The 24,221-nt window shown below is 44.1% G+C and overlaps 1 protein-coding gene across 1 annotated transcript in view; it reads right to left on the bottom strand.

The window, feature by feature from the left end:
* skila (SKI-like proto-oncogene a) overlaps positions 1 to 15,399 on the bottom strand; it is a 29,535-nt gene extending 14,136 nt beyond the window's left edge. The window contains exon 1 of the mRNA XM_029524398.1: positions 14,121 to 15,399. Coding sequence (XP_029380258.1) covers positions 14,121 to 15,242 — 1,122 coding nt within the window. The 5' untranslated portion in view covers positions 15,243 to 15,399. The remainder of the gene's footprint in view (positions 1 to 14,120) is intronic.
* Between the last annotated feature and the right edge of the window lie 8,822 nt (positions 15,400 to 24,221).

Here is a 24,221-nt window from a genome sequence, read left to right on the forward strand (position 1 = left end):
CCAGCCACTAACCCCACTATGTCTCCAGTCCTTTGTCAGATTGAAGCTTGCCTCATGACAATGAGGATTAGCATTCCACACACACTCGCCCAGCTGAACTCTGCCCTGTTGTTCCTAATCACCAGCAGTCTACCTGCCACTACAGCTACAAACACACACACACTGTTCACCCCACTACATACATGAAACATGCTGCTCGAGACACACACAGCCACATGAACTTTGTGACCCATTTCTACAGCCTCAGTTCATTCCCCCAACCATTAGCACACATGACATTTCTACAATAGACACATTAATGGAGCAGAAAGTGTTTTTTCTGTCTGTGTAGTCTGAGTGCTGCTAAATCCAACAATAACAAGCGGCACTCTACTACAGACATCCATGACCGTACATTATCATACACTTTCTGGCAAAGGGTGGAGAGTAAATGCATTTCAACTGAAGCCATATTTCAACTGTGAGCTCCATTTGTGTTTTCCACTGCAAAGCACTAACATCCAATTTACACTTGCCTCAATCCTTAGTTTTTTTTTTTTTTTTTTGCTGTAAAATGAACAGAGAAACTTTTGAAATGGAGGCAGAAATTCTAATGTAAGCTGGTGTGAACAGTAATCTAAACACAATGTAATTTCAGGCTTGCAATTAGATTTTTTTTCTCCATGTCCATCAGTATAAATTTCATATTTGGCTGAGCTGGTGAATGCACCACCTCATCATTCATGTAGACTCGATTTCTGTCTGGGCTGAAGGCTTCCAGCTCCACAAAAAGTTGACAGCCACCTGATTTCTTTCTTAGCAGAAAACCTCAGAGGAAGGGAGGGAGTCTCTTTCAGTGCTTGACAGTCTCCGCTCATCACGTATCAACACACACCCTGACACACTGCCACACAGAGTGCAAACAAGTCTGAGGTCAAGCTCTCCACCTCCTCCCCTCAGTCTCTCCACTTCAGTCACGTGGATCCTCCAGATGACTGCCGTCTCAGTGCGCTCATGCTCACACACACACACACACACACACACACAGAGTTACTCCTGGCTATAAATACACACGCTGTCTCCATATATGTATAATAAAACACATACAAGGACTGCTGCCCCAACCCCCACCACAGTGATTTGCTTCCGACACAGTAAATCATACAGAACACACATTTACCAGTTTGACCTGAAAACTTAGCCTTCCCAATGTTAAAACATTTGCCAAACACGTCACTCAAAACACTCATGAATTAAAATGTAGTACGATTTTTCTGTGGTGGAACAGTGATATGATTTTGAGAAGGCAGAGAACATGCTGGAAATACAAGTAGAGCTGAAACAATCGGTATATTCTGAGTCAGTTAAAAGAAAAAAAAAAAAAAAAGCAAAACAACATGTTTCAACATGAACAACCAAACTATTGAACTGAGCCCTACATACATTACCAGGACGGGCATGCTTTTCTTTTAATTGCTACAGAAACACTGAAACTGTAAAATCGTTCCCAGGATGTAAAATACACACTCATAATCACTCATACACAAACACAACTAGCCTCAACAAGCCTTATGGCAAATCTTATCTAGCGCATAATAAAGAGTGCGCAACCCTCATTCTGAACTTTCATCCCAAAGCAGCAGGCCTCTGTGTTTGTATGTGCATTATTAAAAATCAATTTAAAGTCCCTTCTGTACACTAAAACATAAACACTGTTGGGGCCCAATTGTCTTCACATCTGCTGAAAGTCGAGCATCAATGGTAGTGTATGAAAACCGAAACAAACCCCAGGCAACTGCCATAGTCTTACTCCCAAGGCAGAAACAGAGAGAGGTCCACAAAACAAAACTGTACCACCCACATTCCCTCTTTCTCATCTACTTCTTGCCCCCCCCTCGAAAGCCATTCATGCATCTGGCACTCAAGAAGGGGAGGGAGAGGACAGGGGAAAGCAGCAGGCAGCAGTTGAGGATGGAGTAATGCAGCTCATTCTCCTGTTTCCCCTCTCAGGAGGAAGTAAAACAGCCTTTATTTGGGTGCCTTTTAATTCTGCCTCAGACGATGAGGGTAAGAAAGAGAATGGTACAAGACACACAGAGAGAGAGAGAGAGAGAGAGAGAGAGACGAGAGAGAGACAGAGAGAGAGAGACAAGGAGAGAGACGAGAGAGAGAGAGAGAAAGAGAGAGACGAGAGAGAGAGAGAGAAAGAGAGTGACGAGAGAGAGACAGAGACAGAGAGAGACAGAGAGAGAGACAACCAGTCACGCCCTGTCTGTTTCTAAACCACATCCTGTTCTGCTGTAGTCGTCAGCTGTGCCAAAGATCAAGCTACAGATACGTGGATATATATACTTCCTGGCAAAACCAGGCGTTATTGAAGCTTCTTGGTAGAAATTATGTCCCATGTCTCACACATAAACCTTGCGTCTGTCTTTGAGCGTTTCCTGGGAACCGGGGCTCTGGTGCTCACACCGTATATGAGAGACTGTATATGTTCAGTTCTTGACCGGTTATTTACTGTGACTCCTTGATTTGTGAGTTACACTTGAGTATGTTTGAATAATAGTAAAAGGACAAGTACATTGGCCTCTCAGAGTAGCTTATTACTTGATTATATATAGTCAAGAGTTGGCAGTTATCTCATCTTGTCTTCTGTTTAGACTGGTTATCATGTTAACCTTTCACTAAGGGCGTAAAGGAAGAAAAGATATTTCTTACTCCATGTCCTGAGAGGGAGTTCACTGAACTTGTTTTTCTTTGGCTTAGGGCTTGAATAAATAGATATGGGCTAATAAAGCAGTAGGCCACAGACGAGGACAGGTTAGACAGGTGGACGGTTAGATAAACAGGTGACAGAATGAAACAAGGAAGGAAAGGAAAAGAAAGACAGACAGCCAAGTCAAATGAGGAGGCAAAGAGACAACATGTGACTGTCTATATGTTTTTGCCTCCACTCAAACACACATACCTGTTCATCCTCTTTCCCAAACACAAACAGAAACTACAGAGCTAGACAAGCACAATGATAAACATCAGCCAGACTGGTCATGCCAGAGTCACAACTCACACACACACACACACACACACACACACACACACACACACACACACACACAGATAAGCACAGGTTCATTCCCGACTTGTTTTGGCTTCAGGCCCTGGGCACATTTTTGCGTCACATGCGCAGTCTGTCTAGACAGTCATCACACACACACTCACACAGTCTCTCACACACACACAAACACAGCTCTTTCCTCCATGGCTACAGCTCCAGTCAGCCATTTTACAATCCATGCAGACTTGATAGCTGGAGTCTGTGGGAGAAAATGAAGCTGAATAAAAAAGTGAAGAAAGTTCCCGTAGTGAATGTACTCAAATGTAATGTCTACCCACTGTAGCTTTACCACTGACAAGAGTTTAATTTAGAAACCTGCAGCAGATTTTCTCTATGTTAAAATTTCAAATGAAAATCGTTTCCAGGTATTTTGTTTTGTCAAAATAGTTGTTGAAAACCCAAAAATATTCACTCTGCTATCAAAATGTCAACAATTGAGAATCTTTTGCCTTTTTTCTTAATGATTAAATTATTTTCCAAACTGATTGCACTCGCTCTGCTACATTAAACCCTTCCACCATGCTTCAGTCCCACAGCTGTCTCATCTCATTTGAAGTTGTTACTAGAGATGGATGACAGAAGAATTATGCTTCCAGTTGCAATAATGATCATGGGGACAATTAAAAGCAAGTTGACAAACTGGTTGACAGTAACTTAATACATTGCAACTTTGGTCATTATTCTTTTGAGTAATTTATCATGATGGAATTCTGCAAAACACTACTTTTAGCAGGATTATTCTGACTCCATTTAACGAAGCCATTTTGAAAGCTGTTAACTTGAGATAGAAACCTCACATATACTACATGTTTAATTGATCAGTAAGGGCAGATATAATGAATGTAGCCCTTGCACAAATAATAGAGGCATAGCTGAGAGGTGTTTGTTTATTAAATACTTCACACACAGCATCAGAAGAACTGAACCATCAAAGCACCAACCGCAAATTCTGTGAGAAAAAAAAAAAAAAATGCCATGAACAGACCAAAAAAGGTTGTAAAATGAGATAATTTTAGCCATTCTCATGGAGCTGTATGAGAAAGGAAATATGAACCAGCCTTGTGAGAGACGCTGTATGAAAGTCAGATTTGTGATAGCTGAAATTTCCTGTTTATCTTCTCTGCTTATGTAGCACAGGACGAGAGGTGAAAAGTATGTTTTCTCTCACCAACTGACTTCACGTTGAAAGAGACATTCCATATGAAATCTGGGCCTGATCTTAACTCTTCCACCACCGTATGTCATCAGGTTTACGATGAATTTGCATTGTGAGCCTGTTTTAGTATGTGGCCAGTGACATTCCTTCTGCGGCCACAAACACACAGAAAATGGAGCGTCTTTTAGTCGGTGAAGGGCATTTAAAAATCATCCATGTGTAAGACAGCACTGTGTATACATGAGCAGATTCCTGTCTCAAACACAGCAGCTCAGTGTGTGTGTGCACACTCCACTTTCCTTTCCCACTGCCCCTGCCCCCCAGAGCGTTAATTACCAAAGCTACTGGGGCTCACCTATCTGAGTCAACCAGGCCAGGAGACAAGACATCCACCAAAAATAGATGCACATGTAAGTAAACAGACATCCCATCAAACAACAGCTCCGTCAAACAGCAAAGTGGGAGGATGAAAAGACTGACAAAAATTTCCTTCAAGCAAACTGTGTGCGCACAAATATGCACGCAGACACACTTCATACTCCCAGGAGGACACCTTGGCTGAGAATGAGGCTTGCGGGGCCTTGCTTCGTCTGAGGATGACTGTACTCATCATCTGAGCTTCATCTGGGCCAGTGTATGCACAGGCTTCGCCATCTCAAAAAAATAAAGAAATAAAAGAGAACGTCTCTAGAGGAGCCTGCTGCCACTGTTTTGGAGGTAGGTTACTGGTTCAAATTCTCAATTAGGGGTACATGTGAAACTACCACAAGAACACACAGATAAGCCTCCTGGTTTTCTGTACAAGGGTAACTCAGCTTACTATTCAAATGGATGAAACAACTCAGAGTGCTTGGAAACAGAGGGGAGTGAGAGAGCTGGAGAGAGGACGAGCGTTGCTAAGCAGACTGAAGGCCGAGAGAGGCTGTCAGCAAGCCAGCAATGCACTGCTATCAGTAGAGAAAGAGAGAGAAAGCACAAAATGGAGACACTGCCCGACCCCGTCTTTGCAAGAAATTGCACAGCATATACTAAAATCCCTCAGTATATACTGAAGCTTGCTCCTGGCAGTCACTCTCTAGCCGAATAAGACCATGCAACAGTACCGTCATTATAATTTGGCCTGATTGCCATTTTAAGAATGCCAAAATTTGTTTCATTTTTAGGGTGAAGGATGATTAAAAAAAAAGACTTCTTGTGCTTCATCTCTAAAAGACAGTCTAAAAAAAAAAATAGACATCCCACACAAATAATTAAATGTTTTAATGGATTAATGCAGGAGTTTCCCACGACTAACATCCCCTCTTCACTAGCTTCACTATGCAGTCAAATATCGATCTATGGTTTGTTTACTTCTTCCTCAGCGTAGAAGGCTGCTATACTGTAATGTGGAGTACTGCAGTAAATGTCAATGCTTGGTCGGTCATCTCTGTCTGCAACAGAGCCTGGTGAGGTGGGGTGGGGGTGGTAGGGAGGTTAGGTGGCTGACCCGTGATACAGTTCCAGCACTACAAAGAAAGCTCCACCCGCCCAAAAATGCCCTGCAGGGTAAAATTGAGCACATGGAAAGAGAGACAGTTAAATCCAAACAGGTCCAGGGTCCTCTGACTTTTCTGCTGGGAGTTCCAGTCTCATCCATATTACATGCAGGAGCTTGTTTGAAGCCTCTACTGCTCGTCTCTGCATGGGCAGCTTGACTTTGCTGTCCAGGCCCCTCGGGCTTGCCTGTCTCCCCCACACACAAGTACACACACAGCTCCTGTAATGCAAATCCATCGGCCTCTCCCACTGTCTCCGTCACTATCTGAAGACCATTCTTTCTACTTTCGCAATGGTTTGTGGACTGAAGGATTCGCTGGAGACATTTACTTTTAATTTGTTGAAATCTGAATTATTTATAAGCAACTCCAGTACTGAACACACAGAAGTCTACCAGCACTTGGCCTGACTCCGCTTTTCACTTTAATGTGATGATATTAATATTCCAAAGTCTATGACAGGTGAAGCCACAGTCAACACACATGATCACCAGACGTCCTTTATTAAAACAGTCACCGTCTGAGGGAAGTTTGACAACAGCCCAAGCAAAGCAAGGCAGGGTTTGGTAAATGTCATTATGGTTGAGTCAGAGCTCTAAGTGAACACACCTGGGCGTAGATCAAACAGACTGAGTGAGAGACCCGGACGGTGATAAATCTTTGTCCTGGCTCCACAGTGACGCTGATGAGTTGGAGAGCAGACCGCAGCACTGATGGAGGACTATGAGTCACGCAGCAGGGTAGGGTTGGCGTACTGAGTGGAGGAAGTGGCTAACGGTTGTGTTTCTAACTGTGTTTGACCCTTTGACTTCCTTTTATCGTGAACTGTAGACTGTGTCTGTAGACTGTGTCACACTATATTCCTTGCTACAGTGTTTTATTTGTACATGTGTCATCTGTCTGATAATGGACGTCATCATATGGGCACATTTGAAAATCTCGTCATGGTCTGACTGTTGCCTCAGATGACACAAGGACAAAAAGTTTGACTTCTAAAGTTAACATTCAAAAGTTACTGATTCTTTTATGAAGCGCACTACTTTTCAGAATAGAAATGAGGCTGTCTGTCAAAGCAGCTGACAGAAACAGCAACATTCCCAAAATTTATCTTCATCTAGCCAGAGGCAAGATTTTTTTTTTTTTTTTTTAATTCTTGAGTCATTTTCATTATGAACTTCTGTAAAAATGACCAAATCTTGAATCAGGATGAATCTCAGCCAGTACATTGCGATGGTGATGACAAAGAAACCGTCTGGCATAACAAAGTGCACTTGTCACAGGAACTTGTTTAAAATGTAGCCAGACTGTAAACCACGAGGCAATGCTTCACTGTTCAAAGGAAAATGTCAAGGGTAATAAGGCTCAATGTTGCCCAGGTCACCCCAGCAGTGAGACTGTTTTAAATATGAGCAGCAGTGACGCCAGAAAAACGGCTGGACATGCAAAGAATCAGTACCACATGCTCAATAGGAGCTGCACACACAAGCGCACAGCCCTCTGTTGCTTGGGCAGAGTTAAGGAAGACTTGACTACTCATTTGCAATCAAGGATGCTGAAGTAAACTCAGTAGCTTCAACACATCCTTAATTAGGTTTCCACAGCTGAAGTGGACTCACAAAACAAGATATGCTTCAAGAAAGCTTTTATGAAATTAATTGAACCTGGAGGTCAACGACCTAGAGGACGCTCCACTACACTAGCTTATGCTGTAGAAACATACAGAATGGCTGTCCAAAGGGGAAACAGACCTGTATTTACAGTTATCTAGCTGAGCTGGTACGGACCCCTGAGGGATATGAGGCAAGGAAGACTGGATGTTTGTATGTTTCTGTCCTAAGATATATAAAGGGAGATAGATAATTCCCACGAGCAGCATCACTACAGGTAGGAATAGCAGTGAGATAAACACATCAGCTTTCACCATGGCAGAGGCAGAAGGAGAGGGAAATCTGGGCAAACCACAGAATGTCACCTTGTTTTACCTTCGCTAATGCAGTCTGTCCCCCACTTGCTAACTTTATAGTCCTGTCCCAAGCAACATCAGTCAGACCCCTGGTGCGATAAGGATTCACAGTCTATGGAGGCAGCCAGCAGTGGAGGGGAAAGAAACAGTTGGAGTTTTATGTTAGTGGAGCAAAGGTGAGACTGCAAAATAAAGGACTTCCTGGACAAGTAATCACCTATCCGTTCTTAGCGAGTTTATGTCTCGCGGTGGTTCGCTATGCTCTTTGCTTTCATCCAGAGTGTGGGCAGAAGGTCAAATCTAGTATGGGCCATGGCAGCACTTAACCTGGCTGCCACTGCAGAGTGCAATTGAGCACATGGGACCATTTGACAAAAGAACATGGACACTTAATCAAGCATCGCAAGCAGAATCGCCTCCATATGGAAATGATGAGCCATTACCAAACACGCAAATGCATTACTAGCAAAGTGGAGTAATGGAGATTCCTTTAATCATAAAGGCTGACTATTTTTCTCCTGATTTCCCTGTGTTTGCAACATGCATAATTGATCAGTGTAGTGGCCAGGCTTAATGCGTTGTGGATGTGCCAGGTGGCAGCCCAGCGGGACTCATGACACGCCTTTGATATCCTGTGTTTATCTCCCTGTCTGAGAGACTGGAGCTGTGGGAGAAAATATGAGCGAGGGAATTTAAGTGCCTATATGCTGTGTATGTTTGTCTGCTGTGTATACATATGGTACTCCTATGGAAAATGCTGTCTCTGGGTCTCTCCATTTAGATCTTCATTAATCACCATTCCCCCGGGGAAGGCGGCACAGAGGAGTCTTTCAAATGCAAACGCATTCCCCTTGCTTGCACACAACACGCACACGCGGGCAGTCTTCCTCAGTCCTTTTACAGTATATCTCCCTCACTGCTGACTTCCTGCCCCCACCACACGCACCACCTACTAGTCCAGTCTCCCAGGGAGATAGTGGACAGTTAATCTTCTCATCAACGCATCCATTAATTAATACCAAGACTCCTCATTATATGGGTCTCATGCAAAACAACCCAGGAAAGCTTGTCAGACACGTTACAAGCCAAGTTTCTTTCTAAAGTCTTGTTTGGACATGTATTCAATTATATTTTCTTTCACTTATACTTGCTTTTACTTTCCACATGAGCAAGGGCTCTGATGTCCTGTGTAAAGAGCCTGAGCGAAGTGAACAGGCAAACACTCTGTCAGTCCAGAGCTCTTTTGAAGCCCACAGGGCATTTGACTGGGAGGGGCTTTACGAGTTTGTTTAGTCTATGAGACTGCTGGCAGATGTGGCACAGACTCCACTGTATCTGGACTGACCTATCTCTGCTGTCTGTTACTGTGGTTAACTCACATCAGTCCCATGGTAGCACATTATCATCTTCTTCTGGTGTTGAGGTGGGGGAAAAAAACCCAAGCCATGGAAAGAGTCAAAAATAACAGGATGAAGCTGTGGTGGGAAATTATCAGCAACCAATGATCCATTTTTTTTTGTGGTGCACAGGAAAAGCTGTGAGCTGCTGCCCAACTATGTTGGGGGTGAAGTGATATGGCTAGGGCCTTGGGCTACTATCCAGTGTTCTGTATCCAAAAAAAATTTAGAAAACTCTTATTTACTGAAGGTCTGAGACGTAGTGACTGCTGTGCCTACAGAAAGCCGCAATGCTGTTAGAGTTGTGGCACTGGTATTGACCCTAATGATGACATACCAGAGGCCCCTTTGCTAAGCCCCTCCTACCTTGCGGGGCCCCTTCTAGCCCTTTACAAAAGGCAGCAAACACTGGCCCGAGCACAGCATGTTGTGTACAGGGAACAGTCTACCACATCAAAGTACATGCAGGTGAGAGTGACTGTAGGTTACTCTGGACCAGGGTTCAAAGAAGCAGTTTACTCTGTATAAATAGATAATTGTTGTTTGGGAAATGCACAAACAGTCATAAAGATATGTGTATGTGTCTCAGCAGGAGGCAAAAGAGGAAGTGTTGGATGGGGAATTGCAAGTCAACAAAAATGTGATTGGCCAACCAAGAGGGCAGTTCCAGACTAGATTTTAACAACTGGGGCCCAAGCCCCTCAAACAGCCTGACTGACACAGGATGCTGGAAGACATCCAGACTTTAGAGCAGACAGCAATCAGAGCCAACTTTTCTGGCCTTACCTCCCTCATCTTTTTCTCTTTCACACATTACCTTACTCTTATATGCCCTTACCATATTAGCACATTTGTCTGCCTTAGGGAGGTATAGGTCTGACCACACATACCTTTGAGTCTGACTGATGCTACATCTGTCTGGCAGCCTGTTTGAGTTACAGAAATGAAGGCAGGCACCAGAAGAGACAGAGGTGAGACTAACTTGGACGACTATCTTCACACAGACAGGAACTTATGCAACACCCGCTGTGGTCCCTGTACTCATGTCTCCTCATTTCACTCTTCTTCCATTTCCTCCTGCCTCCCTGTCTCAGACCATTTCCTCCTCTATTCAGTGTGCGTGTCACCCAGCAACTCGCCACATCCATCAAGGTTGGAGACCCAATCAATAGTGACTGTCTTTCTTCTCATCTGCCTTGCAGACACACACAAGTGGTCTTATTGCTTATGTAACGATCGACTTATCGGGTCATTTGGCTGCTTATTTTGTTACTGTCCACTGATTGGTGCCCGGGGGATATTGACTGTTTACAGACTTGTGTGGCCAGCAGTGAAACTCTGTGTTATAGGAAAGGTATGATGGTTATGTGCAGAGGACAGCAGAGCGAAGAAGCAGACAGAAGGCCAAGTCAACTGAAGTCTAAAGTCAAAATCCGTGAGGACATGAACACATGAGAAGCAGGCAGATTGAAGACTGACGTCAAGATGGAGGAAGAGATAGCAAAGGCAGCACAGTGAACGATTAGTTCGCCTGCCAAAATCCAATTAGATACAGCCCAAGAGGATGACTGACAAGCAGACAGACAGAAAGACAGAGCAGACAGTCCAGGAGACTGCCAGAGAGTGCAGCTGCACTGGTTTGCGGTAATGAAGTCACTGGTTTCCAAATAGCAAACAGAGGAAGCCAGAGCGATGCAGCTGTCTGCCGTCTGTGCCGCAGCCACTGTGTCAGCCCAGCCAGGGAGGCAGACAGAGGAAGGCTGTTCTCTCCGTCTGACACTTCTGACTCTGGGCCAGCACAACGCTATAAACAAGGCTGAGGCTAATAAGCAGCACACAGCTAAGATCACTGTGCCGCTCTACCACAGGATTATGCTCACAAGGTTTCACAAGAAACATCAGTTTGTAGATTATTCAAAATTCAAAAGTTTTTCAATGTTAAACATGTCAAATGCATGACTCACTTCAATTAAGGTGGAAATCAGCCCCAATGGTATAACTGTTACAGAGTAAAATGGCCTTTGTGTATGTCTATATGAAACATGACTTTACCTAATATGACTACTTTTATCATTCAGATAGTTGGTAATACAACACTGTCTGATTATGTGCCATGTTTAAACAAATACACAAAAACAAAATGTCCTTCCTGTAAGAAATATTTCACAAGATGGTGAGAACAATCATGAAACTGGAATTTTGTTACTTCCTCTCTCATGGGGGGGAAAAAAAAAAAAAAAAAAAAAAAAAGACACCCAGTAGAATTTATGACATGATCTTTTCTCAATGGAAAGTACAAGTGTCCATCACAGACCCAAAGACCAAATGAAGTCATTGTTTGTTACATACTGAAGTTACTCTTGAGATAAGTCTTCAGGTTCTTGCTGTCTGATGATGCCGTCTGTCTAAGAAAGACTATTTGCAGAGCAGGGATAAGGAGACAAGACAGCAGTGCCTCAGGGTACAAAGCAGCATTTATACAGCGCAAATCCTGGAGTTTTTAATTATTCCGTCTCAAACCAAACACTGCTAACAGGATATGGAAGACCAGTAGCCTTTGGTGGAAGTGGGGAAAAAAAATTTCCAGAAGGCTCCCCTTGTTTGTGTCTCTTCTTTTCTAGACGCCCCAGCGCTCTTTGGTAAAACTATGAACTGCTTGTAAATGTGCACACAGACACTGTGTGAAAATAAGGGCCACTGGGAAAAGGGTCTCCAGTCAGGGTTAGACCAACACACCAAAGCGAGCCATCTTTCTAAAAAGCATGTGTGACTATATTCTGGCTGGCTGGCCTTAACATCCCCTGGGATGTGGAAAGTATGAGTCACACAGCCATTGCAGTGGAGGCGGCTGGACAGAGTCTGGAGGATGTTCAGGGTGAAAGACATGTCCGTCTGTCTCACTTCCTGCTCAGTTAAACACACTTTCATTATACAAACACACACACATAAACACAGAGTGGTTGGACTTGGAAGGGAACCCCTGTGTGCTGACTGCATGAAGCCGGACAGAGCCAGGTCACCTTGTTCACTAGCCACTGACCTTTCACACACCCGTACATCCGCTTCAGTGAAGCAGGGGGGGCATCCTCTTTTCTCCCAAAAATCACCTGCTTCCTGTCGACTCTCAGGGAACTGTCTTTCCAGGAATTTGTTCTTTGTGCTTGTGTATTTCTGTCTACACAGACCGAACTGTTACACTTCATTTTCACTTCCGCAATAAATTTATCAACATCATTTCCAATAAAGACAAACCTTCAAAAACAACAAGATAAAATCTGGCAGCAGACAGAAAAAAAAAGGAAACAACAAAAACAAAACAGCGACTGCGAAATCACCCCGCAGAGAGACAACAGCACCTGAAACTGCGGGGAGACAGACTCCATAGCATTTGGTAAGGTGTTAGAGAGCTGATGATGATGATGATTTGTCATACTAGCCACCAGTTAGTAGTTCCTTACAGTCTGAGGTTGGCAATGTCTCGCACATAAAAACACACTTTAACACAACCACCTTGAGTGTGTTTTTCATTAGTTTTTTTTTGTGTGTGTGTGTGTTTGTGTGTTTTTTTATGCATGTATTTCATCTGTGGTATCAAAATGTCTCTTTCTTTGAGAGAGACAGTGTGTATGTGTTTTAAGACACATACCTAGAGCCAATGCAGGTGGAAGAGGAGGAATATTGGAAAGAGGTGGGATAGGAATGCGGTCTGGATGCTAGACGAGACGGCAGACGGTATTTCCGCCACATTCATGCATCAAGTTAACAAGACTGGAAAAAAGCAAAGCATCTCTGTATCTAAGGTACACAAACTCTTGTGTCTTGCATTACAGAAAAGCGCACTCCGTCACCTGCACACATACTGAATACACACCACCTTCCCTCTACTCCACAGTCCCTCACTTAACCTTCTGTACAATAAAAAATAAATCTCAACAGTATGGGTTGTCAGAGAGCCTCTCCTTACTAAATGAGTATCAAGTGTTATGTGCCACACAAAAAAAAAAAAAAAAATAAATAAAAAATCAGTTTGAGCCAGTGATATATATACACATGTCAACAAACCACATCAAACAGACAAACACACATCCCAAACTACAATAATCTAAAAAAAGACAGTCCATTATGCCAGCCAATGGTAGAGAAACAAATTGAGTGCTCCCTCGCCCCCGATGTCTTTTTGGCTAAAATCTCCCGCTTCAAATGACTGTCAAACTCTGGCTTTGAGATAAACACTGCATAATAGTAATGCTTTCACTTTCAATTTTGCTTGGAGGTAAACAGCTCAATAATTAGATTTTGTGGCTCATACTCCATAAAAAGGTGTCTTCTATCTCAAAGCTCCTGTATTTTGTCAAAGTTGCTAGGAAACAGAATTAATAAAATAATTCTCTACCAGATGTCATGCAACGTCTAACCAGCCAAAAATGGCTGTAGCGTTAGTGTTCACCTCACCTGCTTTTCATTTTCTACCACTGTGTGTGAATGTGCAAAAAGACAGACTGTAGTCAACTTGGACAGAAAGATATTTGTCTAATTTTTCAATATATTAAAAATATGTGGCTCAAGCAGAAATTCAGTGGTCTCTTCCTGAGTCCAGTCTCTTGCTCTTTTGTTCATTGGCATTCCCAGTGACCTCCAGGTAACCTGAGGGGACAAATGATGCACTTCCCCTTCAGCTATTGACAGCTGTCCTCACTTCATCTAACGAGGCCTGGCCACAGAAAATGACACCACCTGTCCTCTGTTACACACACACTAGGTCAACACTAGTTTAAGAAAACATCTTCCATTCAATAGGCAGGTCAAACTGGCCCAACAAAGAGAGAATGGGGCTGGACAGAGGACTGTGGGACCATGGCAGAAGAAGGTGGTTTTAATTGGCTTCTTAACAGAATGATGATGGAAGGTATTCTATTGTATACAAACCAGAAGGGAGACACAAAGACATACGGCTATCATTCTGGAGTACACTTACTTTGTCTAGCGACCTCTTGAGCTGGTAATGGAACTTCTCTTTGACCTCATCCAGAAGCTGCTTGAGCTTGGGTTCCTCAGGCGTGCCCTGGTACTTCCTGGCAAGCTGCAGGTAGCAGGGCCACTTGGCAGAGTCAAAGCCCCAGTGGCAGGTCCTCTTATCAGGTGACTTGTGTGAATGCATGACAAACTTCTGTGGTGAAAAGAGCAGCTGGCACTCAACACACTGGATGCAGGGGGCCTCAGGCTGGGTGTAGAACTGAGGCACAAAGAGACCCTGGCACTTCCCCAGACACTGGTGCTCCACCTGGAAACTGGCTTCGCTCTCCTTCAGCAGGCCCTGGGACGACAGCTTACCGCTGGGGTCGGCTGGCAGGGCTGCTCCGGGACGAAGAAGAGCATTGCACAACCGTTGTGCATCTGTCAATGTAATGAGGCCACAGGAAGGTGCATTGAAAGGCAGTATGCCCAGCACTTTAAGGATGTGCAGTTGCTCAGCATCACAACGTGAACAGTAGACGTAGAGCTCGTCACATACAGTGTTGATCTGCTGCAGTGAGAAGTCGCGTAGCACAGAGTTGAGCACCTGGGGCAAGCAGAGCCGCTTTTCCCCTCCAACAACAAAGCAGGAGATGGATTCTCCTTCCAACAGCGAGTGAGTGAGTTCAGTGGAGCTGTCACAGGGAACCAGCAGAGGGCCTCCTCCTAGAACAGGAGGGGAAGGCAGGGGGGGCATGCCAGCGGGGGAATGCTCGTGGCCGGTGCGGGCTGAGAAGGCAGCAGGGCCCCCAAGGGAGCTCTGGCTGCTAAGGGTGAACTGGGCAAGTGTGTGTTTGAGCCCAGGGCTCAAGTCCAGGGCTTTAGCAGAGCCCACCGCATGTAGCTCAGCCCGGCCCAACGCATCCATGTCAGAGTCGTGGCGTAGATCTTCAGTCTGCTCCCTCTTCACCTTGGGAGTTTTGGGGAGGGAATCCAAGCTGCGACGCTTCAAGTTGATCTCAGCCATTACTCGCTTCTTGATCGGTGCATCTTCCAGATGCTCTCTATACAGCCGTTTCATGTTGCCCTTGAATGAAGTCAAGTCTTTGAAAGGGGTTTTCAAACTGGTCTGGGTGCTGGCCATGTCTAGTCACTGAATTTTAGTTTTTTTCTGCCTGCCGACTGGGTTCTGGTATCCACGTGAGTCTTTTTCGCCTCCTTCAGTCTCTTCAAATGACACAAATCTTCTCGTAGTTAGACACATGCATGATGGTGACTGAAGTTTTCTATGTTCTAATCCACTTCCTAAGCATGAAAAAAGGGGGAAAAAAAAAAGAATTAAGAAAGCAGGGAACAGACACGGAAGAAAAAGCAGCCAATCACTAATCATTATCTAAACTACAGCTAATCAATTTCCTTCCTGTAGAGGAATAAACAAACTGCAAATGATCTCATCAAAAAAAGCTGTGGAGCATGAAATATCTATAAGGACTTTAAATGTTTTACAGCTGCTGTCCCTGCTGGGGGGCTGAAGAGGTCAATGGCTGTTTGCATGGCCCACAAAACCAAATGGCCATTAGCATACTTCACACAAACACAAGGATTTTCTCTTTTTTTTGCCAGCCCTTGTAATTGAACCCCAGGGGAAACTTGCATCAAGGTTTTTCACTAAAGGTTTTGAAACAAACTTGCCCACTCAAAGTGAGAATTTTAACAAGAAAACCCGGTTAACCAGACACAACAACTTGAGTGGAACCCCCCCCGCCCCCGCCCCCACACACACACTCTCACTCTTCCCTCTACCAACCCTGCTCCATTCACATTACATTGGTAATGTAAGGTTGATACACAATGGCCAAAAAAAAAAAAAAAAAAAAAACATTTCACTTTGCAAATGAAAGTATCCTTCCCCGTCCCGTCGTGCCTTGCCCCGGGTCTGCTTACCCCACGCTGACCCCATCAGCTCCATGAAAAACAATTGATAAAAGCGTTAAGCGGCAGCGGCCGTCCCTTCCTCCAGCGCTTTCACAGCATGGCAGCGTGGAGCGGCGCGCAAAGCGACGCTTCCCCTCCTGTTTCCCCTTTTGTTTTTAATTATTGTTACAATCATCATCGGGCTTTCAGCGCGGAATCACCAAGTCTACAGTCATAAGGGAAACGAGGCCGAGCTCCGCCGATTTAAAACGCAGTGTAGTTGATATTGATAAAGGCTTCTGCTGCAATATGACACACGGCGGGTTTGTAAACGCACGTCAGCTTGGAGATTCAACATTTAGCAGCTGCGCTTCATTTATAAACCTGAATCAAGTTGAGTATTTGGTTTGTCAGAAAAAAGCCACACACACACACACACACGTTGGGTTAATTGACCTCAGTGACTTTACACTCATTTGCCAATTTCAGTGTCCCGTTATGTTTTTTTCCGACGAGTGTAAATCTGCTGAGATGCTTTATTCCGACACGGATTGATGTTTGTGGGCGTTTTAATGGCAAATATCACCGTGGGTCGACCGAAAAGGCGGTGGAAAAAAACAAAACAACAAAAAAAAAAAAAGAAAAAAAAGAAAAAACACAGCACTGCAAAATCAGATCGCCAGCCAATGAATGGAGATGTACGGGGATCCGGCCCCCACCTCCCACCTCCCTCGGTGTGTTACAGGACCTCCAGTCCAGATCGGTCTGTTTCTGACTCAAAGCACAACACACCTGCACAGCTTTTAGGGTTTTTTTTTTTTAAGACAACGACACAGACACACGGCGATTACACACACATGTGTCACTTAATTCGGATCTTTTTTCTTTTTTTTTTGCTGCAAGGACACCGCTGCTCCGTCCCCAGTGAGCCCCCCCCCCCCTCCTCCTCCGCCTCCTCCGCCTCCTCCTCCGCGGCTCTGGTATGCAGACAGCGCTGATAATGACATTCACTGTCTACAGTCTGGTCTGGGGAGGCACGGCGGGCCGATCCTGGTGAGGGCCAGCCGGCGTTTAGAGTTCGAGCCCGGCCGCGTGACACAAACACACAGGTGGAGGTGCTGACCCGACACACACACACACACACACACCGCCGGAAACGGGGCATTGAATATGTCATATCTGCCCCTGACATTTTAAAGGGGTGACACTTTTTTTGGGAGGGGGGGCAAAAATATGCGGAAAACGGTCAACGGTCATTAACTGCGCTAGCTAGCTAAGCTACCCCCCCCCCCAAATAAAAAAAAAAATCGGCTATAAAGCGGACTAACCAGGCGTAGATGGAGGAGGGGGGTTATGTATCAGGCTAACCCAGCTCTCCGGAGCACAGACGAGCTAACTTCACCCAGGTCACACCGGCGTTGGGGGAGATGATCAGCCGGACTGACCCGGACTCACACGGCGCTCAGCCGTTGGAGACCCCCCCCCACCACCCTCCCTCTCCCCCCCAGCTGAGATACCGGGACAGGACCGGGGCTAACCGGGACAAGACCGGGTGGACCAAAGAGTGCTAACAGCACGGCACACAGCAGAGCAGGCTAACCCCGGATAGACAGCGACAGAGCAGGCTAAAACAGGCTAGCTTCCCCCCCCTCTCCGTGTCCGTCTGTCCGCTTCGACCCATCGACCGAAAAACTCACCGGTTAGTCGACTCGCTGCCAACAAACCACCTCTACAAACCGAGTGTTGGGGAAAAAAAAACAACAACAAAACAAACCAATAAAAATGTCCGCCTAACAGCCCCGACCACCGACCACCACTTGCCTTTGAACGCCGTGAGTGTCTCCGCGGTGAGCCGTCCTCTCTGGCCGGGGTCCTCTCCGTACTGGAGCAGCCTGGCGGACCGTCAACAAGATGCAGCTCGAGGCTCCGCTACAGCCGGAACGTCACGCTGCACACGGCGGAGAGGCGGAGACGTCACCCTGCTGACGGAAACTATGCGGGGGTGTCTCTCTGCCTGTCTCCCTCTCCCTCTCTCTCTCTCTCTCTCTCTCTCTCTCTCTCTGTCTGCTTGTCTGCCTCTCTGTCTCAGTCTGTCTGTCTCTCTCCTCTGCCTGCCTGCCTGTGTCTGTCTGTCTGTCTCTCTCCTCTGCCTGCCTGCCTGTGTCTGTCTGTCTGTCTCTCTCCTCTGCCTGCCTGCCTGTGTCTGTCTGTCTGTCTCTCTCCTCTGCCTGCCTGTCTGTATCTGTCTGTATGTCTGTCTCTCTCTGCCTGCCTGCTTGTCTGTCTGTCTGTCTCTCTCTCTCTCTGCCTGCCTGTCTGTATCTGTCTGTATGTCTGTCTCTCTCTGCCTGCCTGCCTGCCTGCCTGCCTGTCTGTCTCTCTCCTCTGCCTGCCTGCGTCTGTCTGTCTATCTCTCTCTCTCTCTGCCTGCCTGTATCTCTCTCTGTATCTCTGTCTGTCTGTCTGTCTGTCTCTCTCCTCTGCCTGCCTGCCTGTATCTGTCTGTCTATCTCTCTCTCTTCTGCCTGGCTGCCTGTCTGTCTGTCTCTCTCTCTGCCTGCCTGTATCTGTCTGTATGTCTCTCTCTCTCTCTCTCTCTCTCTGTCTGCCTGCCTGCCTGTATCTCTCTCTCTCTGTCTGTCTCTCTTCTGTCTCAGTCTGAGACATTTGTCTCCTTCAGCTGTAGGTGAAGATGGAGGAGGGGGGGACAAAGCTGAGGTCATTAAAGACAAATCTTCCCAGTTGTTGCTGCTGTTCTGGAGCACATTTGCTTATAAATGGTTATTTTCCTCAAAAAGTTTATTTATGTTCATGATTTAAAACAAGGTGGTAGCAGTGTCTTAAATATATACACCCAGCTGATTGAAAAAGCAAAACTAAAAAAACTAAACATCAGAATGGATTTTCACTGCTGCCCAAACATTATAACAACGGACCGTTTTCAACACTCTTCTGGGTCAACAGACATATTGAGGATGAAAAAATTATACTACATTACCTGCAATCTGCAGATACAGTGGGCCTGCCCTTATGATTAAATAATGCTTCCCATACAACTTTAACACAAACAAACCAAAATTTCACTGTAAAGTGAATTTATTTAGGTCTTTGAAATATTTAATTCAGGAAACGATCTTTCAAAATGTAATTTGTTCTATGAAATTAGTATGCAAAATCTGAAAAGTGACAATATAGTATCTACCAGATCATATAGCACAAATAACATACAATATTATTCTCTGAAATGTGTGGGCGTAAAGCTGTAAAGCTGTAAAATGATATAAAATTTTACCTTCTCAGTAGTTAGTGATGGCCCACCACTAAATACAAGTCAAATGTTTTCCTCTGTTGCTCTTAGTCACAATTTTACAAATTTCCAAAGTGCTTTGTTTGATTTTAAGGTCACGTGATCTTAAAGATATACTTAGTGTGTCTCCGTCCAAACCTCTATTGGGCTTCATGTCTCTGATCATTTTGGGTTCGAATCATGTTGTAGGCCAGTTTAATTGATTTGTCCTTGGATGCCATTCGCCACCATGAACTGACAAGGGTTGTTTTATTTATCTCCTTGGCTTTCCACCATATTTGCAAAAAATTAAATAAATATAATAAGGATAAGAGGGCAGAAAATTATAGGACAAAAGGGTGGTTTTCTTCTTCCACAGCTCCCCTCCCCCTTTTTTCATGGACCTGTCCTCTGCCAAAGGTCAAGAGGTCATTCGGCCATTCTATTGTGCTTTTAGTGATGATGGGAGTTAATAAAACCTTAGCATGAGGTTGTCAGGAATGAGATTTTATGCATTGTAGACAATATATTTTCTATGAAGCCGATTCCCTTGTGCTACCTTCTACTCTACTCTTGAGTCCTAATGTACATGTCAAATATAAACCCTGTCCAATTTTAATCTGAAAAGGTTATCATGCTCTGTCTACATATGTTGGGTTTTTTTTTTTTTTTGCGCGAGTACACCCAGGCCGGCTGACTGAGCCACGGACTGGTGTCGCACGTCTGTGGCAGCGTAGAGGCTTGATAAAGCATTGATAAACAACACTGTTCGCCGTTTCGCTGCAGCCTCTCTCTGACAGCAAGGTCAGCATTTGTATTATGAGAGCAGATGTGCGTAGAGCCCATCCAGCCCCAGAGAACAACAAGAGGGACATTGATTTTCCTGTAATAACATCACCATGTGCACTGTGGGGAGTAAATTAATCTCATATGTGCAATAATGTGACCAGAGCTGATTGTTCATTAGAGGTGTAAAGCAAAAAGCTGAAGGATGAGGTAGCATGGACAGTGGTGGGGGAGCTCGGATTCACCGACAGACAGCAACAGACTAGAGCATTGATAAGCCTCTCCATTAGCCAAGACTCTGTCTAACTGTTATTGGACTCGGTACTAAGTGGACCCTTGGGGCGGACACCTCACAGTCGTTTTCATACATCCTGTCTGGAATCAATGGACGATATTGAAAAATGTCCTGAGGTGTATAGTGGATGTCTTTGTAATTTGGAGCAATGATGCTTGCTGAAGTGGTGGTATGATGTCTGAAGTGTCAGAGCAAGGCAGACCTTCAGCGATCTGGTGTCTGTCAGCTGGTTGCATCAGTTCTCATTTAGCATAAGAACCATGTGTTGGACTTTTACTAAGTGCTTCTAAAGCATTTTGATTGTGACTCATATGAAACAACAGCAATCATTTGGCCCCTTCAATTCAACAGGAGGTAGACAAAATCATGGAAACTGATGTAATCCCATGGCTGGCAGCGAGTGTGTTTTGTCCTGCACTAATGGTTATAACTGGGATTTTCAAACATCCCAGCTATGTGCCATAGGTGTATGCATCTAAATTTGGTTTTCAGAAACCCAGAGACCCAGAAAGTGTGGGTAGTTTATACTGGTTTTAGACATCAAACTCACACCAAGTGATTACTTGTCAGCTGGCGATCGTGGGCAGAACTGTGATAAGAGCTTCATCTGCTTGGAATAACTACTCCACCAAATTTGACCAATCAAAAGCACATTGACACACAGTGTTTTAACTTTCTTAAATAGACTCACATATTGCATTTTGCTGTATAATGTCACGGACAAAGAAGCTGTTTAATTTGGAACAGGATTATTATAACATATATTGCTGGAAAACTCATAAAAGGCCAAAAGGTTCACATTTTCACAAGTCTGTAGTAATGTAATTCACTTGCCTGCAGTGTATTTCAAAAGGCTAATTGGTTCTCAGCAGCAGGATGAATACACTGATCGGAAACAAGATGAACGCTGAAGCGTGGAAAAACAGAAGAAAAGAATGGAAGTGCCTTACCCTCTTTTTGCCATGTTATTCCTGAGCAAAATCTCATGGTTCACAACATGGCCATGTAGGCAAGAGCTGTTATTTGACCAATGTCTGATCCATCCTCCAGTATATAGACAAAAATAATAATAATAAAAATAATAAATAAAAAAAAATACTCCCGTCAACCCCCCCAACAAATGACATCTGGAATAAACTGAGAAACTGGTGCAAATCAAGTCGAAGAAAGGGATTTAAAAAAAAAAAAAAAAAAAACCTAAACTAAATTCTTTCTGGAGTAGATTGTGTTGTTACCAGCCAGGGGTTACAGTGCCCTTTGTGTGTTGCTGCTCAGTTGGAAAACACGGCCCAGGGAGACACAGTGATGGATCTTCCTACAAGTGTTAGTTAGGAAAATACCGAAAAGACATACTCTGATTTGTGTAGCTCTGAGGGCCTCCATTATCATCAGCACAACTTTATGGTGTTTATGCAGGAGAGGGACTAAAATGTCATCCTGCTGGGATGGAACTGAATTATTGTTAACAACTTTGACATTGACCTTTTTAAAAAGTTTTGGTACTACCAGACTTAACCAGTGCACGATAACAAAGAGCTACTATGCCAGTGTCATGAAGTTCATGGATGACATTTTGTCTAAAAGTAATCATTCTCTCATCACATGTACCGTCTTTGTCAGTTAGGAAAGCTCTTTGTTCTGGCAGTCTTGCAAAGAAGATAACATAAAAGAAGAAAAGACAGAAAACTCACTTAAAGGAACAATGCAGCTAAAGCCAGGCTGCTGGACAGAAATGAGAGAAATATACATCATGAAAAAAACATGTATATCATTTGGGGAATTTCCCAATGACATTCAGTATTGACCGTTTTTGTATCTGCGCTCACATTCAGCGCAAATTCAGAGTCCTTGCTCTTGAAATGCGTCATCCTTTTGAAAACTGTAAAACCTGTGATCTTTAAAATGAATTATAATGCAAACCACTGGCTCTCAGTCTTTTTGGTTTGTGACCCATTTAACAGAAGCAGTTTCATACCACGTGCCATTCATCAGTCACTCGGAACATTTTGCTGTAGTTATTACATTTTGATTAAAAAAAAATAAAATAAAAGTCATTATGTACTTAAGTACATTTTAAAAACTTAGAATTTCTATTTTTACTTGAGATTCTCATAAGATTCTCACAAGATCTTTTTTTTTCCAGTTCATGGAAAATGCCTGCTCAAATCTGTTTCAGTCCTTTCTCTAAACAGCACATCTATCTTCCTACTGGTGGTTCCAAGTCCCATTCATTTAGATTGAGTGTGTAGGTGTTTCTGAAGCATTGGTCATGAAAAATTATATCAAGGGTTTACAAATACAACCAATGGTTGTATCACTCTCACTCAAGATGTTTCCTCCGTATTATTATCATCATCACTGGAGTAGCTTGCACCAATTTGTAGCTACTTTACAGGGAGGGTGGGAAAGTACATTTAACCGCCGATGCTCGAAAACACTCAGAACAAGTCATTACCCCAGTACTACAGTCAAGAGCTTCAGTAAATGTAGTGTGATAACATGCAGACTGTGCCAAGTAGAACACTGGATGCACCTTAAATTGCTGTGTGTTTTACTAAGGGACTGTATTTAGCACCAAGTATGATTCTTCTGCTGCCTAATTAATCCCTTTAGGGATGGAATAAAGCACCCAACAAGATAACAGCAATTAAAACAGGATGTTTTTTTTTCTTTCCAGATCCTTCTTCATTTAACATCATTAATTATCCAAGGGTAGTGTTCCCTGTGTCTTCCACAGGGCGACGTGGCGCCGCAGTGCCTGGGGAGACGTACCCCGATTCTCCACCAGACAGGGCACGGGAACAGTGTCAAACATCCTATCAAGGGAAAACGGTATTATGCAAAGGCATTTGTCCTCATCCCGCGTGCAGCAATGCTGGATTTCTCTCATGTGGGAGGATAAGGGGAGTCAGTTTCCACAAAATCTGGATCAATTGAGACAATATACAATGGTTTAGTGGAGCGGGGCGTGAAATAAGCCTCACACAATGGGTTTCCATCCACCATTGTGTGGGTTATTGCAGCATACAAATCAATCCTTTTTATTATTTTTGATACATCATCATTTCCATGACCCCTTTTCCCCAGCTCTCAGCACTGTGTGAGGGCAGAGAGGAGAGCTATGGTGTCAATGACCTTTTCACCCCTGGGGATGCCGACAGCCTTTTTGAAAGCCAGGCAGGGAGTCCACTCTTCTGTGACCAGAGGAGACGCAGGCAGCTGAAGTGTGAAAGCTCAAGCCTCCCGACTTTAACCTAATTTCCTTCTTTCCACACACGCATCTGGGTTTGAGAGCTCAGGTCTGGACTAAAGCACGCGTTTGCACCGCAGATTGTGGAGAATTAGTTCTTTTTAGTAAGACTGACAAGTAAAACAGCTCCAGTGAGCTCCAGTTCATTTGTGCGTCTTCATGTTACACACCTTTCTCTTACTTTGGTTACACGTCTTAAAAGGCCATTCTAGCTGTGCTGCTATAGTTATCACACCGTCACACTGAGTGTTGAGCAGTTCACCAATTTGGTCAGATACTCATGAAGCTGACTGATTTTCGGCGATCTTCTTAATCATACATTCATGGTTTCTGGTTTTATTAGAGTTAGGGACTCCTGCTTTTTACATATTTTATTTTTCTAGAATGTAAGTGAGATTTTCTTTTAGTTTTTGCATTTTTTAAGCTTTAAAAGCACTGGATCCTTGACTTTCCCAGTGCCGATTCATGGTAAAAATGAATTACTCTTTTAAATGAATGACAAAATCATATATTATCACAAGGAGAGAAATAAAGTGTTTATTTTACCGTCTCCTTTCTCGCTTTGCACACTAATAATAAAGTTCAGCAGAGT

Source organism: Echeneis naucrates, chromosome 17 (assembly GCF_900963305.1).
Source record: "Echeneis naucrates chromosome 17, fEcheNa1.1, whole genome shotgun sequence".
Taxonomy (NCBI): Eukaryota; Metazoa; Chordata; class Actinopteri; order Carangiformes; family Echeneidae; genus Echeneis; species Echeneis naucrates.